This window comes from Lontra canadensis, unplaced genomic scaffold (assembly GCF_010015895.1).
Source record: "Lontra canadensis isolate GAN:19392208 unplaced genomic scaffold, GSC_riverotter_1.0 scaffold1, whole genome shotgun sequence".
Taxonomy (NCBI): Eukaryota; Metazoa; Chordata; class Mammalia; order Carnivora; family Mustelidae; genus Lontra; species Lontra canadensis.
The window spans coordinates 34,636,451-34,654,876 of record NW_022630995.1 but is presented as its reverse complement, the minus strand read 5'-3'; the positions used below and the strand labels follow the sequence as shown (position 1 = coordinate 34,654,876).

Genomic DNA, 18,426 nt, shown 5'->3' with positions numbered 1-18,426 from the left:
TTATTGACTTTTCCTAAGAAAAGTCTAGGGGAAGGGAAGAATAGAGTTGCTTTAGCCTCTCTCTCAAGAGTTTCTGCTGTACATTTCCATCAAAGGACTTGTGGTCATGTGAAAAGGAAGTAATAGTTTCTTTCAGTTTTCAAGGCAGAAAGTGTGTTCTGAAGTTAACTTCATCTTCTGTTTAGGGACATTTTGAATCCAAGTTTTTGCAGAAGCTGGAGCCTGCTTGGCTTTCATTTTCTCCCTTTGCAAATGAGTTTTCTTTTTACCTTGGGGAGGAGAGTAGAAGAAAGCAAAGTTAGAAAAGACATAAACAGGAAAACACACCAAACCAGAATTACTTCATTTCTATAGTTATTATCTAAAAATCTCAAAATTATTTTCCCATTTTTCATCTGAGACCTTGTTTTAAGGAATCCTTCTCTAAACTATATAAACACAAAATACCAATGAAGAAGTTTTTATTTTCAGCCATTAGGTGCTGCTACCCAACAGCAGATTTGCTTACAATAACAAAACAATAAAAGCTATTTATTTGAAATAACTATAATTTGTCATTAGTATTATCTTAAAATTGTATTACAGAAAAAAAGTTACTGGGCACTTTTTTTAAACTTTTTTTTTTGTTAAATTTTTAGATTTTATTTATTTATTTGAGAGAGAGATAGTGAGAGAGAGCATGAGAGGGGAGAAGGTCAGAGGGAGAAGCAGACTCCCTGTGGAGCCGGGAGCCCGATTCGGGACTCGAACCCGGGACTCCAGGATCATGACGTGAGCCGAAGGCAGTTGCCTAACCAACTGAGCCACCCAGGCGCCCTACTAGGCACTATTTATAAGCAGCAAAAGAAGTTCTGACTTCCGAACTAGGTAAACACATCCATCTTATTTATTTTTTTAAAAGATTTTATTTATGGGGCTGCCTGGGTGGCTCGGTGGGTTAGGCCTCTGCCTTCGGCTCGGGTCGTGATCTTGGGGTCCTGGGATCGAGTCCCGCATCGGGCTCTCTGCTAGGCAGGGAGCCTGCTTCCTCCTCTCTCTCTCTCTCTACTTGTGATCTCTCTCTCTTCAAATAAAATCTTAAAAAAAAAAAAAAAAGATTTTATTTATGTATTTGAGAGAGAGCGCCTGAGCAGAGGGAGGGGTAGGTGCAGAGGGAGAAGCAGACTCCTCACAGAGCATGGAGCCTGATGTGGGGCTGGATTCCAGAACCCTGAGATCATGACCTGAGCCGAAGTCAGACACTCAACCAACTGAGCCACCCAGGGTCTCCCCAAACACATGCATTTCAGTATACCAAAACCAAACCAAAACAAATAAACAAAAAAAACGAGGAAAATTTAGATGCATCAAATCCCCACTGGTCCCATTTCCCCAGTAAGGAGAGACAGTCTGATTTCTGGAAGCATGAGCATGGGGGATATGGTCTCTCTTCTCTCACCTAACTCCTCTTTGGGAGGAGAAAGAACCCATCTATCTAATAGTTGAGAGGCGAGGGGTGGGAGAAACTAAGCATGCTGGGCTTGTCCTCTCCTAGATTTGTTTTCTTTTGCCTCCAAAAGGGGCATTCAGATCTGCCTGTGGTTGTTCAATGTAGAAGCAAGGCATTATTAACCACCTGGCCTGTCATTTCTCCATCTTTCCTTAGCCATATCAGTATTCAAATTGGGTCTCCTTTGCAACAATTCCAAACTTGGCAGAAAGGTAAGGAAGTTGTTTACTTGTATTCCACTACATATGGAATCTTATGGAATCATATTACTAAGATGACAGTGCTTAAAAAACAACCTAAGTGATTAAGATTCTTAAGAAGACTTAATTTGTTATAATATATAAAACAGATTTAATGTTCTATCAAAAAATCTTCCAGAAGCTGCCTGCTGCACCTTCAGGAAGCTTCCCTTTCCCAGCTCTGAGTTCTCAGTATCTTCCTGGGTGCTCTCACAGACTTAAATGATCCAGATCACTGGAAGAATTCCATGCACTTGATACTATGTCCCAAAGTGAACTGTCATCATATCCAAGCACCTGGCTTCTAAGAAATGTCATACTATTTTGATAAAAATTCACCTATTACTGAAAAAGTATTCATATCAAAGTGGTTGTGTAACTCATGAAGATACATACTTAGGGGTTACTATGATTTTAAGATATGAACCCAGGTAATGACAGGAAACTTTCTCAATACACAAATGAGCACAGGAAGTAGGAAATTCTTTGCTTAAAAAAAAAAAAAATCCAAGATTCTTCAACACTTCTACACTAAGCATGCTAAGCAAAACATACTCATCCAAAGAAGGGAAAACTTCAGTCTACTTTCCTATAGATAATTTCTTTATGTTTAGTTTCTTCAGAAGTCCCAAATTTAAGGACTCTTTCTCCACTGGTATCTCCTGATAGTCTCTTCGTTGCGGAAGAATTTAGCCCTGGGGTGCCTGGGTGGCTCAGTCATTAAGCATCTGCATTTGGCTCAGGTCATGATCCCAGGGTCCTGGGATCGAGCCCCGCATCAAGCTCCCTGCTCAGCAGGAAGCCGCCTTCTCCCTCTCCCAACCCCCCATGCTTGTGTTCCCTCTCTCACTGTCAAATAAATAAATAAAATCTTTAAAAAAATATTTAGCCTTAAGTGTAAGCAAAACATACTGAAGAATGAACAGACCTAAAAAATACATTTTCAACGCAAAATGTTTGGACTGTTTGCCATCTGGATAACAGCTCAAAAACAAAGAAAAAACAAGTAAACTTAGTAACTGAAACGCTGATCTACCCTTCACCCAAAACTCAGAAAACCAACATTAATTGTCCAGTTGTCAGATACTGTTTCCTGACCATAAGTAAACAAATGGCTAATTATTATAAACGTATAGGATAAATTCCAGGAATTTTCTCAAGTAACAATTCCAAATATAGCCCAAAATACAGACAGGCACATTTACTGGAACATGCGTGTGTACGTGCACGCACACACGCAACAGCTGAGGGAATAATATATTTGCTGCAAAATTCCAAGGGTATCTAAAAATTCTATAGTTAAGTTTACAAGTAAAATGTTCAGCATCAACTCCCAGATTAAAGAAGCAAAATCTAGGGACGCCTGGGTGGCTCAGTTGGTTAAGCAGCTGCCTTCGGCTCAGGTCATGATCCCAGCGTCCTGGGATCGAGTCCCGCATCGGGCTCCTTGCTCTGCAGGGAGCCTGCTTCTCCCTCTGCCTCTGCCTGCCATTCTGTCTGCCTGTGCTCGCTCTCTCTCTCCCTCTCTCTCTCTGACAAATAAATAAAATCTTTAAAAAAAAAAAAAAAAGAAGCAAAATCTAGGCCAGTAAATTTCTGTATATACTATCCATGTTTTGGATAAAGTATCCACCCTTGAATTAATAAATAAATTATACAAGTAGGAATCATACTACAAGTAATTATTATTGACCTAATATTCTCAGGAAGAGGACCGAGTAAGAGGAATTCTAGAGGGTCAGCGCGCGCTATACACTACAAGTGCTGGCGTGGTATCAGAGCAGCTCTAGAGGCCACCATTTATCAAGAGTCCCACCGAAGAGTGCTGCAGGATTAAACAGGGTGGCGTACAGAAGTATCTAGACTGTGGCTGGCATATCCTGGGGTCCCCAAAATGGTTTTCACTAATAATAAAATCACACAATTGTACTACACGTATCAAGCCAGAAGACGGAGCGAGATTGCGAGGGGTGGTGCTAGCAGGAGGTGCGGCCTGGCCGCCGAGAGCACCCGCGCCCGCAGAGGGCCGGCGAAGACGCGGAGTAAAGCCGACTGGGTAATGTCAAGCGGAGGGGGTCTTTTTGGACGTTATTGTGGAAACCTGTGACCAGAGCAGGAACGGACCAGCTGGCAAGTAACAAATCAGTCAAGTGAAAGGTATGAAGAACAATGCAAGGTTAGGGAAGAGACTGAAGCGGCGTCTGAAGTTACGGCGCGGGGCCACAGGGAGGCACTAGGGCTCGGCGCCCGACCTCACTCCAGGGCAATAAGCGAGCCACCACCCTGGGGTCATCCTGCACTCACAGATTTAGTGTTCGATGGCTCTCAAGCCCCGCCACCCTCTATCTTTTCTTAGCAATCAGCTGCCTGAAATCTTAATGACGACCTGACACAGGACTGGAGGCGCTGGATTAGCTCTACGCTGGGAACTGTAATTATGGGCTTTAATCTGTATGGGATCCACACCAGTCCCAGGCAAATACAGGTGGGATGTCAAATCAATCACAGGTAATACTTGTAGTAAATGAGAAGTATGTTTACTTTTATTTTTTAACTTTTAAGTCAAGTCTATGCCCAACATGGGGCTCGAACTCAGAACCCGAGATCAAGAGTGGCACGCTCTACTGAGCCAGCCAGACGCCCCAATGAGAAGTAGGTTTAATCTTGTAGGAAGGTGGAAGCTACAGTCCCACCATGAAATAAAAATGAAGCCAGTACCTTCAGGATTTTGACCATTTAACATTTGTCCTTAAGCTGAGATGGTTAAAATACCAGCTGAATCACAACTAAGGAACTTTTGACTTGGTGTGCCTATTCCGTCTTTTGGTGGAACTATACGTTATCTTTGACATCATGACACAGTATCTTAAGAGGGAAAACAGAGTTAGGAATGTTCAGTTACTTAAAAAATGTTTCGAAATATGGCAAACTACAGGGGGGACCAGCACACTGGGGTGCTAAGGGATGCTCCTGGGCCCCAAGTCATGCTCTGCGTGGCACCGGCCAAATGCCCACAGTGTGTTCAGGCCTCCTTACCTCTAACCTAGCCTTGTACCTGCTTCATACTGGCTGCTGGCAAGGCAAATAGATGTTTAACAACCTTTCCCTATTATTACTATTATTTTATTAATAAATATGCCGAGCCCCACCCCAAATATATTCTGCACATTATTCTACCCAATGTTCATCAGTCTGACAATGTTCTTAGCATGGGGCGCTTCCTCTTTAAGTGTGTGCTGCTTCCAAGAAACGCTGATCTACTGCTTGGTTTATTCCTCCCTGATGCTGACAAGCAGGGGCTTTTGTCTGCATGCACTCCAGAAGAGGTTAAAAAGATGACGATATTGGTCTGTTTGGCTTAACCTGTGGTTATTTTAAATAAAATAGCTTTAGGGGTTCCTGGCTGGCTCCGCGGGAAGAGCATGAGACTATTGATCGCAAGGTCTTAAGTTTGAGCCCCATGATGGGTACAGACATAACTTAAATAAACTTAAAAATAACTAACTAAACTAGCTTTTTACATAAGAGTTATAAAAATTAACAATGCAAATGGACTCCATTATGGAAACTATTACACTTATGAACTACATTAGCTATTTAAGGTACACAAGAATATAAAGTATAGAAGTATTTTCCTTTTTTTTTTTTTCCCCAGCTTTTATTTATTTGACAGAAAGACAGCGAGAGAGAGGGAACACAAGCCAGGGAAGAGGGAGAGGGAGAAGCAGGCTTCCCAACGAGCAGGGAGCCCCATGCAGGTCTTGATCCCAGGACCCTGGGATCATGTCCTGAGCTGAAGGCAGATACTTAACAGACTGAGCCACCCAGGTGCCGCTAGAAGTATTTTCAAAGCACTCTGTTATACCAGTTTTGTGTGCATGTGTAGTGCCTTAAAAATCAAAACTTAATTTTATTTAAAATACAACTTAGCATGGCAGATACAAACTCTGGAGGGTTTAATCCTGGTCCCAGTATTTATATAAGCAGAGACCAAAAGCTATGTGGGGTCCCTATACCTGGGTTTCCTGTTCTTTGTGACCTGGGAATAATGGTAGAACTTACCACAAAGAGGTGTTTTAAGGATTTAATAGACTAACAAAGACCTTAGAATTGAGCCTGGCTCATAATACTATGTCTAAGTATTGGAGATCATTTTTCATATGTAGCAATTTTTTTGTTGTAATAAAATTTATGACTTAACATTTACCACTTTAACCATTTTTAAGTACAAAATTCAGTGGCATTAAGTACATTCACAGTGTTGTACAATCAAGGCCATTCATTTCTACAATGTTTTCCTCTTCCCCAAATGAAACTCTGTGTACCCACCGAACACTAGAACTTACTACTCCCTCATCACCCTGGCGGCCACCACTCCACTGTGTATACGAATGTGATGCTCTAGGTAGCTCAGATAAAGTGAATCGAACGACATCTGTCTTTTGGGGTATGGCTCATTTCACTTAGCACAATGTCCTTAGGGTTCATCCATGTTATAGGATGTGCTGGAATTTCATTCTGTTTTATGTAGTAATTAAGAAAATCCTAAGAGTGCCTGGGTGGCTCTGTTGGTTGAGTGTCTGACTTCGGCTCGGGTCATGATCCCAGGGTCCTGGGATCAAACCCCACATCAGGTTCCCTGCTCAGCGGGAAGCCTGCTCCTCCCTCTCCCTCTGCTGCTTCCCCTGCCTGTGCTCTCTGTCAAGTAAATGTATCTTAAAAAAAAAAAAAAAAAAAAAAAAAAAAAAATCCTATACGTTTACTGTATCATTCAGCAGACCAAATGCGAAAGTTTTCTGGTTTCTTCTGGAGCTGACATGCTAGGGAAATAAGGGCAAGAACCTTTCCACTTCGGATACATTTGTATCGCCAACACCCAGCACGATGCCCAGCACTCTTATCAGCTGAGTATTCGTTGAAAGAACGGATGACGAGTACCAGGAGCAATACGGATGTGCCTGCAAGGCATTCAGCTCTACACGAGAGGGGATCATGCGCGGTAGTTGGTGGACTATGTGAACTTGCACTCAGCAGTTCATCAGGATTCCAGGCTTAAGTGATAAAGCTAGAATGGAAGGGCAGACTTGTATATCAGGTTTAGGAAAAGATAAAAGGAAGCCTAGGAGAAAGTTTCAGAATGTACTTCTATGTTTTGTTAAATTAGTAGTGGACAGTTCGATCACAAGTTTCTGAAATATGTGCGCAAAATATCTGGTCTATTCTACTGAGTTAACCCAGTACAGTGCTGTCAAGTACATCTCATTCAACCACCTAGCTTCACTGAGAATATGAAACCATCACAGAACTGTTGTTTTGGCTAACACACTGCCCCCTGTGACTTACTAGCCAGCATACTCGAGAACTCTAAGGTGTTTTTCAGTCAAGACATTTTTAGATTTTCAAAAAGGCTCAGTGCTATTTTTAAGCAGTCTCTGGCATGGAAGCTGTTTTTGTTGGTTTGGTGATGTTGGGGCACATCGTACAGCAGAAGTAGAGAGCTTTACCAGGCGCTCATCAGAGACAAGGTCTGGTGGTTACTGAAACCACTTTCAGGGAGCAAGTAAGTACCCTGGATATTTGGGTTAGAAGACAAAAAAAGCACAGTGAATGAGAGGTCAGGTCAGGTGGCCCAAGTGGCCTGTGTGTGGTGATCAGTAGTAATGGAACGGCTAGAATAGAATTTTAGAAACCCTTCAGAAAGTTCTGGCCATCTTGAAGAAACTATTCAACTTCTGTGTAACTGGAAAGTGTATTAAAGGGTAGAGAAACTAGAATTCCAAACCATGTTTACAACAATGACTGAGCACTTATTCTGTGAAAGGCACTTGGTTAAGTGCTTTATATTTATTGATCCATTTAATTCTTAGGACAGTCCTTTGAAGAAGGTATTATTTATTATACTTTCTTTTTTAAGATCTAAAAAATTTTTATTTATCTGACAGAGAGAAACACAGCAAGGGAGGCAACACAAGCAGGGAGAGTGGGAGAGAGAGAACAGGCTTCCCGGTGAGCCCGGAGCTCAATGCGGGGCTCGATCCCAGGACCCTGGGATCATGACCCGAGCCGAAGGCAGAGGCTTTAACCCACTGAGCCACCCAGGTGCCCCAAGACCCCCGCTTTTTAAAAAAGAATTTATCTGTTTGACAAAGAGCAGGAGCGCAGAAGCAGGGAAGCAGCAGAGGGCAGGGAAGAAGCAGGCTCCCCGCTGAGCACAAGTCTGACTTGGGGCTCGATCCCAAGACCTCAGGATCACGACCTGAGACGAAGGCAGACACATAACTAAGGCACCCAGGTGCCCCACCCTGAGACCTTTCTACCCAAAGGCAGCCCTTTACATGAAGGAAAGCCCATGTAACTATGTGAAGGATACTGAGCAAAATTTAGTACTGTCCTTGCTAGTAAGCAGAAATGCAAAACACGATATCCTAATTAAAAATTAACCAAAAGAAACAAGATCTCTCTTCAAACTGGCATCCTGGAGGTTAGGAGATCGAAACCAACGCCGTTATAACCTACTCAGGAAACAAAGGGCTGTTTGCAGACCCAAATGCCTCGGACTTTGGGGGTGCCTGGCACACGCTAAAAAGAAAACAAAACGTCTCAATGCGGTCCAGACAGAACGGCCCCCGTTACCTTTGTAAGTCAATCTGTCTCTCTGCGGGTGCTGCCTTTTTGGCTCCGTCTTGCAGTTTCGGTGCTTTGGCATTACCGGCTTCCAGACCCCCGGGGCTGTCCTGACCGACCGCCGCTCTCTTTCTTCCTTTGCCCAGAGGTTTGTTTATGTCGTCATTTTTGGTTGCGTTGCCCTGAGATTCAGACTTGGGTCGGCGTCCTCTCCTGGCTTTGGAAGGGGCAGGTGGTCCTGACTCATCTACTTTCTCATCTGTTTTTTGCTGGATGTTCTCTGCGCCAGCTGCTGCGACATTTCTTTTCTTTCCTCGGTCACTGCTGATGTTGCCCTGGGTGGTCTGATCAGAAATGATCTCCTGAAAGAGCACAAAATAAGTCTATAAACATAAATTCCTTAAATATCAAGATCTGTACTGGAATGAATTATTTTGAAAGTATTCGCAAGGACCGGGAATTCCAAGGCTTCTAATGAACTCCTTAAGGAAGTTAAGTTTATGCGTATATACACGTAAAAATGGTAAGACAAGAAAAAAAGTAATACGTTACTTTTTAAAAGGAACAAAGACTGCATTAAAAATCATGCACGTGACTGCATTTACACATTTATGCATATTATGTACCTGTGCATATGCTTGAAGAACTCATTAAAAGGCAAATGAAAGAAGAAACCCGTTGGTTAGCCACGGGCACGAGGAAAGAGAAGACTCCTTCCGGACAACAAAGGCGGCACCTCTTGCCTGAATCCATGGGCTCGGTCTTGCTTCTTTTAACCACTTCCTTCACTCATATTACAATCCAATCTCCCTCACACAGTAAATAACAGGAGAGTATGTCCTGACTTTTTTTCCCTTTAGAGATGGAGCGGGGCAGTAGCAAAGGGAGAGAGAATCTTAAGCAGGTTCCACATCCAGCACAGAGTCCAGTGTGGGGCTTGACATCCCAACTCCGAGATCTTGACCTGAGCCAAAATCAAGAGTCGGATGCTTAACTGACTGAGCTACCCAGGCGCCTCAAGAATGTCCTGATTTGTAAACACCCATATCTAGTTTGCTGGATTATTTTTATACACATAGTAAATTGGTTTATGCATTAATCTCTTTGAAAAATTGGTCAGCAAGAAACATTCTCTTAGATCTTTCTCTTCCTTTAGTATACCAACGGGACAGTTTTTTGAGCCTAGAAGACTGAGGATTCAGACTTTGGAAAGAAATGACAACATTAACTTATGGAAGACCTGACTGAGAGATGATTAAGTTTTGTCAAAATATAACTTCTGTGTGTTCAGAGCCGTACCGAAATTTGTTAAAACATTCTTTGGAAGGGTGCCTGGGTGGTTCAGTTGTTTAAGTGTCTGCCTTCAGCTCAGGTCATGATCCCAGGGTGCTGGGATCGAGCCCCACATCAGGCTCCCTGAGCCCCTCACCCTGTTTGTGCTCACTTTCTCTCTCTCAAATAAATTAATGGAATCTATAAAAAAAACAAAAAACAAAAAATAAAAAAAATTCTTAAAAAAATTCTTTGGAAGAATGAAAAAGTTAAAATAAGGGTTTGGAATAATATTATAGATTGATCATAAATTAACATTTTGGCTTCTCAAAAATTAGAATTTAAATATCCCATTTATCCTTTATTAAAGTATAACCGACATATAACATCAATTTATATCTTACATAGCATTTTAGATCACAGGCTAGAAAAATTATAGTTCTTTGTGCCAGATAAACATTTTTATCTCTCGTACCACCCCTTTCTACAAGTTAAGTATGTTTAAATGAATGTCTGTGGCAATATGCATTATTGCATCTAAGTTTGTTTACATCAAGACTGTTTAACTCTATACAAGAATCCCACAATATTCAAGTCTACTGGTTTCTGAATTCCAAGAGTTTTGGCAGTGAGAGGCTCCCTGTTATCTGAGTCTACGCACATACCGAACTTCAGATAACACAAAGCAAGAGGCTGAATAGTGAAAGACTGACTAAAAAAGTATCCTCTTCGGTTCAGTTTGAATTCACATAATGAGTATGCAGAGTTCAGCTCCTGTGGGATAACTGTACCGTCTTGTAGTTTATGTCCCCCAAGGCAACTCCTAGAACATTTGATGAGTATTGTAAATATATGCTGGGCAATAAAAAGATAAATATGCTGAGACTATGATTCTGTAGGAAAAGAGGTGATAGTATTCCCATGCCATTGCTACTGAGGTAAATGACCGGTTTCATTCTACAGATAAACAGAAGCTTAGAGAAGTCAAGCAATCTGTCTAAGTAAACACACAGCCAATGAGTGGCAGAGCCGGGACGGAGACTCAGGTCTGATTCTTACCGTTGTTTTTCTCCTGCCACAGTACTGTTAAGAAAATCGGGTGCCATAGTTATAAGGTCCGCAATAAAGAATGTAGCCATTAAACAAAAACTCAAGTACATTTTAAAAGGTTACTCGTAAATTTAACTTTAAAAAAATATAACAGAAATAAAAACAGCATACACATCCCTTATAGGAGTCAATAAACTTTGAAAGCTCTCCAAAACTGAATTCCTAGTCTTTCCAGTTCTGCGCGCAGCGGTGCAGCAGAAGGACACAGGAGGCGCAGTGAAAGCACGGCAAGAGGCGGAGTGCGCCAACCGAGAAGGCGGAGTCCACAGTCACTGGTCAAGTGGGGGCTGCGTTAACGTCTACCATGAAACCGATAATCTCTGCGAGAAATCCATTTGTTAAATTTTAAAAATTTACCTTATTCTTTACCGGGTCAATATTCTTCACAGGTGTGACAGAAATAATTCTCACAGGGTTCTCTTCATTTTCACTAACTCCAGTTTCTACTGCCTCTGAACTCTGTTCCCTGTTGAAGAAAAATAAACCAAAGCTTCTTTATTTCACACGGACAGAGTGCCTACCCTTTGACTAAGCAATGAGGAAACAAGCATAGGCTAATTTAGAAGCCCAGCCAAATGACGCAACATTAGCAAAATTCTGATCTTCTGTGGTTATAGACCACTGCTGTATTGTATCGTGTTACTGATTCTCTTTAACCTTACTAATGTAAGACACAAATGACTGCCTAAAACCAACAGACAGATAGCTGTTTAGAAACAAAATCATACAACTATTCTAAGAATTTCTCTTGGGGGGAGGAAACCCTTAAACAAAGTAAAAATACAGTGATCAGTGTATTATGAACAGTGCATAGTTGTGTTGTCTCTAGTGTGTAAGTTTTTAATTTTTTTTTAAGATTTTTATTTTTAAGTAACCTCTAGGCCCAAAGTGGGGCTCGAACTCCAAACCCTGAGATCAAGAACTGCGTGTTCCACTGAGCCCGCCAGGCGCCCCTCCAGTCTGTATTGTTATGCTCTGCAAGGAAGAGGGCTGGAAGAAGAGGTCGTAGGGGAGGAGTTTTGAGACCCACCATTTCTGTAAACCACAGACGTTCCATGTTATTTTATTTTATATTTTGGGGTTCTACTGCTAGGAATGTGTTTAAAACAAGCCAACTGAGTTTATAGTTAAAATTTCATGAGTAAGAATAAAAATCTATAAAAGCTTCCATATTTAGTGTTGATAAGAATAAGGTCAGGTAGAAATTTTTATGCAGTTTTATGCAGCTAACATGGTAAAGACCTGATATGTTAAAATAAACATGGAATATTCTTATAAGTAGAAATGTTGTAACAATTTACCTTAACTCATGCTATACTAATTTTGAGTTAAAATTAAAATGCATATAAATTCAATTTAAGAGTTTTATGATCATAGTTTTCCCAAGTGTTCGATTTTTTTTATATAGGCATTTCTATGTAAATTCGTTGTAACATATATTAGATATTCTTAAATTTGGGGCACTTGGGTGGCTCAGTTGGTTAAGCATCTGCCTTCAGCTCAGGTCATGATCCTGGGGTTCTGGGATCGAGCCCCCTATCGGGCTCCCTGCTCAGCGCAGAGTCTGCTTCTCCCCTTAACCTTCCCTGTGATCTCTCTCTCATTCTCACACTCTCTCTCTTTCAGATAAAGAAAATCTTAAAAAAAAGAAAAAAAAGGGAAATTATTTTCCATTTCTGTTCCATTTACTTTTTTACACACTTGGAATGTTACATGGGTTCAAAATTTAATTGTGTACTCTGAATTTCCATCATTAATTATACTAAAAGTCAGCACTACTATTTTATGCCAAAATGTTTCCTAAAGTCTGTTTTTGTGATCTAGTGCTTTAGGTAAAAATAAAATATGAAACAAGTAGAGAGTGATAGTAACAAAGACAAGTGGAGGAAAAACATTGCCTTGATCGGTTTCCGGTTGAAGGGTTTAGCTCTGAATTTACATTAATGTTGCTTCCAGTCTCAGCTCCGGTGCTTCTAACATATGGTTTCCTTCCCGTTGCTGATAAAGGCTTGTTTACTGCACCTAGTACTCCAGCAGGTTTTGGCTAAAAATTACACATATGCATGTTATTTTATACCTTACTGTAGGAATTCATATAAATTTCGACACATGTAAAAGATACTGTTTAGCCTAAGCCAAGAAACTGTTACTTTGGAAAGTTTAATTCTAAATTTATTAGAAATGATAAATTTTGTAAAATTGGGTTCATCTGAATACAAGTCAGAAGTATTACTTCTACTTAAATAGGCAGTATTTAATTATTTCCTACTGTTCAATCAAAATAAAAAGCACCCCTGAAACACACAGCAAAATACATAAGATATAATGTTGTACAAATAAACAATTACAAGTATATAATAACAGTTTAGACACTTATTTTTATCAAAAATTAAATTTCTGTTGCTTTTAGATGTCATAGTACTTTTATAGAATATAAATTATCTAACTCATTAATACTTTAAAATTATTTCTTTTTTTAAATCTTACATATCTAAATTCATTATACCATTTTGCAAGAAAATCTGCTTTGTGGATTCTGAGTAATTTGAAGCCTACTACTACTTATGAGAACACATGATCGTAATTCAAGAGTCACTTAGGGCAGAAAAAAGCCCGAGAACAAGATGCTACAATCCACGATACGGTCCTTAAGAATCAGGAACTATAAATTCCATGGGACATTTAAAAGTTATTTCTAAGAACAGCAGAAATAATATATACATGAGACAAAGATTTCCAAATTATCTAGTACATAATACCTTTCCTGTTAACAGAAGTACTCTGGTCTCTTCTGAAATGTAACTCTTGTCATTACAGAAATCCTACCAAAAAAAAAAAAAAAAAAAAATCAAGTGAACAAGTGTATTTTCACTGTCCAAACAAGACTTTTCAGGCACTGTGCATTACAATAACAATTACATTTGGGCCAGGATACATATTAATTCCTCAAATAAAGCATATTTAAGGAACCATGTCATCAACTCCGGCTTTAACTCAATGGCACATAAGACTTGGCAAATATCAGAGTTCAATTACTTAAATCACATTTTAAATAAAACACATTCCTACTTTTTCATATAGTTCAGGGCAAACAGTCTCCAGGTTATTCACTGAGCTACTTTCTCTACTCTACTGTAAAACCTACTTCATTCCCAAAGCATTCAAAATGGTACAGTGCATATATTAAACACTTAATATTCACTAAAATCACTCCACAATGGATTTCAAGAAAATTATTCTCATTGAAAAAAAACGGTCACTTTCATTGAAAGTACTGTGTTTCTTACAACTGTAAGACTATCCACATCACGTAAGTGAATACACCGCCAAGATATAATCAAGTGAGCTGTAGTGTTCTCTGGCGGCAGTGATGTTTAACAGTTCATCAATGAATTAAACCTGATGTGGACACTCATGTCTTGAAAGTCTGACCTACATGAAACCTAAGAGTACTTTGATGCTTCTGTAAAATATCTGGGGAACAGCACCCATGGGAACCACAATGACGTCATATAAGTCAAGTGATTGACTATGACCAAGAAGTTTATTAATTTTTTAAGTACCCTCACTTAAAAAATTATTTTTGTTTTATTAAGTTTACTTTCAAACTGGTGTCCTAGGGAAGAAAAGATGGTTTATGTGTGCCTATAAAGACATAACAGTTTTAGCATGTGTGCCAGGCACAGCTCTATCTTTTTTTCCCCCCACAAAGGCTTTTGTGCAGCTTAAATCAATGTTACAAAGCCTGGGTACCAACGTTCATTCACTTTATCCATCAAGACATACTGTAGCCTCACTAGGCTCATTATCTCAATATGCTTAGTTTCCTAGTGTTAAATTTATACCAGATTAAAAGCAACATATCAGAAAAGGAAATGAGGAAAGCTGCTTATTGGGGGGAAAAAACAAAAACAAAAACAAAAAAACCCAAACACCTAGTTCTTCAGTATGGAGGTTCCTCAAAAAGCTGAAAACAGAGCTACCCTATGACCCAGCAATCACACTGCTCGGTATTTACCCTATAGGTACAAATGTAGTGATCCGAAGGGGCACGTGCACCCGAATGTTTATAGCAGCAACGTCCACAATAGCCAAACCATCAACAAGATAAAGATGATGTTGTGTATATATACAATGGAATACTATGCAGCCATCAAAACACCTGAAATCCTACCATTTCCAACTACATGGATAGAACTAGAGGGCATTATGCTAAGTGAAGTAAGTCAATCAGAGAAAGACAATTATCATATGATCTCCCTGATATGACGAATTTGAGAGGCAGGGTTGGGGGTCGTGGGGGGTAGGGAGGGAAAAAAATGAAACAAGATGGGGTTAGGGAAGGAGACAAATGGTAAGAGCCTCTTATCTCAGGAAACAAACTGAGGGCTGCTAGGGGTTTGTGGGGGGAGCAATGGGTGGCTGGGTGATGGACACTGGGGAGGGTATGTTCCATGGTAAGTGCTATGAATTGTGTAAGACTGATGATTCACAGACCTGTACCCCTGGAGTAAATAATATATTATATGTTAATTAAAGACAAAAAACAAAAAACAAAAAGCAAACAACCCAGTTCTTAAGAAGGCTAAAAACACTAAGTTTCAGATATCAAAACAAAACCAACTAAACTTTGGTGTACTTACAAATAGCAATTTAATTCTTTGTTTTCTTTTTTAAAAGTAGGCTTCACATCCAACATGGGGCTTGAGCTCACGGCCCTGATCGAGTCCCGAGAATGAGCATCACATGTTCTACTGACTGAGCCAGCCAGGTGCCCCATTTAACACCCCCCCGCCCTTTTAAAAGATTTATTTATTTATTTATTTGAGAGAGAGAAGGAGAGGATAGAGGGAGAGTGAGAGGGAGAAGCAGACTCCCTGCTGGGGAGAGCTCCTGAAGTGGGGTTCGATCCTAGGACCCTGGGATCATGACCCGAGCCAAAGGCAAATGCCCAACCGAGACACCCAGGCACCCCAGCAATTTAATTCTTAATGATGGGATCACCATTATATTTTTTAAAAATTTATCTATTTGACACAGAGAGAGAGCACAAGCAGGCAGAGTAGCAGGTAGAGGGAGAGGGAGAAACAGACTCCCTGCTGAACAGGGAGCCTGATGTAGGACTTGATCCCAGGACCCTGAGGACCTGAGCCACCCAGGCACCCCTTATATGAAGGTTCTATTTGGGTACCATTCTGGTCACAATAACCCTAGGTCAATAATAAAAGTAAATTTAAATTCAAGAGCTCAGGTAGGACTACTTACAAAGACCAGTGCCTATTAAATTAGAGAGCAAATAACTTTGCAATCTTTATTATTCCTATCAAAAACCAGGCAAACTAAGTGCTGAATACTAAATTAAAGAAAATCTGTTTAAAATTTTTGTCAAAGTATGACATTAAAAGTAAGAAGCTCCATTTCCTAGGCATGTTCTGTAAAATAATCTAAGGGAGGGTATTACCCTGAAGCATATCTTAAGGTTTGAAAAATGTGTAAAAAATTTTTAAATGATGTATTTTTTCCAATTAAAAATATTCAGGACTCTGGGGTTGTCTGGCTGGCTCAGTTGGTAAGAGCATGTGACTCCTGACCTCAGGGTCCTAAGTTCAAGCCCCATGTTGGGTATGAAGCCTACTTAATTTAAAAGAAAAAAAAAATTAGGATTCTGTTTTTTAAACAAAGCACAGGAAGGCTGAACTTCCAAATACTTCCTTAAAGCAGGAAATAAATAGAAAACTTAAAAAAAAAAAAAGTTTAGTTGGAAAACAAAGAGCTTTTGTTAGCTGGAAAGTTTACTTACACGGAAGACTTAATTTGCTGATAGCAGAACTAATGATGTCTTATTACTACCATCTACTGAATGCTTACTATGTGACAAACTCTTATAAACATATAGACATGGTATTAATAATTGTTCATAGGTATTATCACCTGAATTTTAGAGAAACAGAAATTGAGGCTTAGAAGAGTTAACCTGTCTAAAGTCCCTTAAGTAAGAAGCTGTTGATTAGAATACTGGTTTATCATCTGCTGAGACCAGTTCTGTTAATTCTAACATTTTATTTCGTGTGTGTGTGTGTGTATATAATATCTCTATTATATATGTATAATATTTATAATATTTATACCATTTTATTTCTTGCCTAATAAAATACAGTGTTTTAATAAAATGAAATGAAAATAATTTAAGAAGTCTGAAAACTCCCTTTCCATACTAGAAATATCTGGAAGGAAGAGCTCACGGAAGAGCACCACCATACAGCTTGATTTGCATTCTCATACTCTGCAAGATGAGAATGGTGTTTGTTCAGGGCTTTGGAAGACAACCTCCCATTCCTTGGTATAAATATGAAGAGGTATTTCTTACTTTGTAGTCAAGACAATCCACTATTTCCCATTAGGGTTGATGGTAACTGAAATTTAAATCAGTTTAGTGTGGTAGAACAATGAAGAGAAAAAGAATTACCTTTTCAGGTTGTGTAAAAAATTTCATTGGAAGGACTGGATCCTTTGGTGATTCTGCATTGCACAAAGCACTTTTACTATTTATAACACAGAGAGCCACATCACATACTGTATAAAGTTTCTAAGGAGGAAAGAAAGATCACATATAACTTTCAGTAGCACAAAATAACCACAAGTACCAATTCTACCTGATGTATAAAATGAAATCAAAAGAGGGATATGCGGGAATTATTTATTCCTCCAACAGTTCACATTTGTGTTTGCATTTCTTCTTATGTAGTCTCCTGGTAAAAACAAAAAATAAAAAACAAACAAAAACACCCTTTACCTAATTAACATGAATGTCGAGTATGCATTAAAAACAAACCAATTCAACTAAACCCAAGGGAAACATACAGAAAGGAGTATCTACTTGTTTGTAACTTACTAAAGATTTTAAGACAGCTACAGAATAGTAAATTTTATTAGTTCTTATCCCCCTGCTCTGTAGAAGTTTTAATGTCCTTTTCAGGGTAATAAACAGTCCTCAAATAATGGAATTCAATTATAATAAAACACAATAAAAATGGACCATAAATACGTATTTTTATGAGCATTCTGTAATCTGATTTATTATGTTAATAGGAAAAACAAGTGGGACAAGGACCATAATACTTTTTCCTGTAATTATCTTAATACATACTGGCCTAACACATATCTTACTTCATTTGTCTTGGATTCATCTGGAGACTGGGCGTCTTTTGTTAACTTGATGTTCTCTGCCATCTTCTTCATGAAGGCGTGGCTATTGTTTTCATTCTTTGTCATTAAAACTTCAAGCATGAACCATAGGCACCTAAATGATGAACATATTTGCCTATTAAGAGACTAAATGTAGGTGCTTTGCTTAATGGATTAAACATCTTATTGGGAAGGTCTGTTGTTTGGATATAACAAAGTAAGAGTAAAATATAAACTAAACCATAAAATATTAAAAACAAAACATAGCTTAATATAAGAAAATCTGGCAGTTTCAGGAGGCATGTAAAGATTCATTCTGTAGGGATTCAGCAGACATTTGGATGATCTGACATGTGTCACTGCCCAGCAACGACGAGGAAACCAGCAGGCAGCAAAGTCTTTCCACTCTATTTGCAAATTGTGCAGGTCTAGGATTTGTGTGGAATTCTGCTGTGACATGGCTCTGAACTGTGTGCGCACGGCAACCAGTCATTCAGCTAAGCAGTC

The 18,426-nt window shown here is 39.5% G+C and overlaps 1 protein-coding gene across 2 annotated transcripts in view; it reads right to left on the bottom strand.

The window, feature by feature from the left end:
• Positions 1-222: 222 nt before the first annotated feature.
• The window catches only part of PDS5A (PDS5 cohesin associated factor A), a 135,305-nt gene continuing 117,101 nt past the window's right edge, over positions 223-18,426 (bottom strand). For both annotated transcript variants that reach the window (XM_032852985.1, XM_032852994.1), the window contains exons 27-33: positions 17,902-18,034; positions 17,201-17,320; positions 13,494-13,556; positions 12,633-12,778; positions 11,092-11,200; positions 8,362-8,714; positions 223-269 (exon numbers count right to left, since the gene is read on the bottom strand). In XM_032852985.1, the coding sequence (XP_032708876.1) occupies positions 266-269; positions 8,362-8,714; positions 11,092-11,200; positions 12,633-12,778; positions 13,494-13,556; positions 17,201-17,320; positions 17,902-18,034 (928 nt within the window). In that variant the 3' untranslated portion in view covers positions 223-265. The remainder of the gene's footprint in view (positions 270-8,361; positions 8,715-11,091; positions 11,201-12,632; positions 12,779-13,493; positions 13,557-17,200; positions 17,321-17,901; positions 18,035-18,426) is intronic.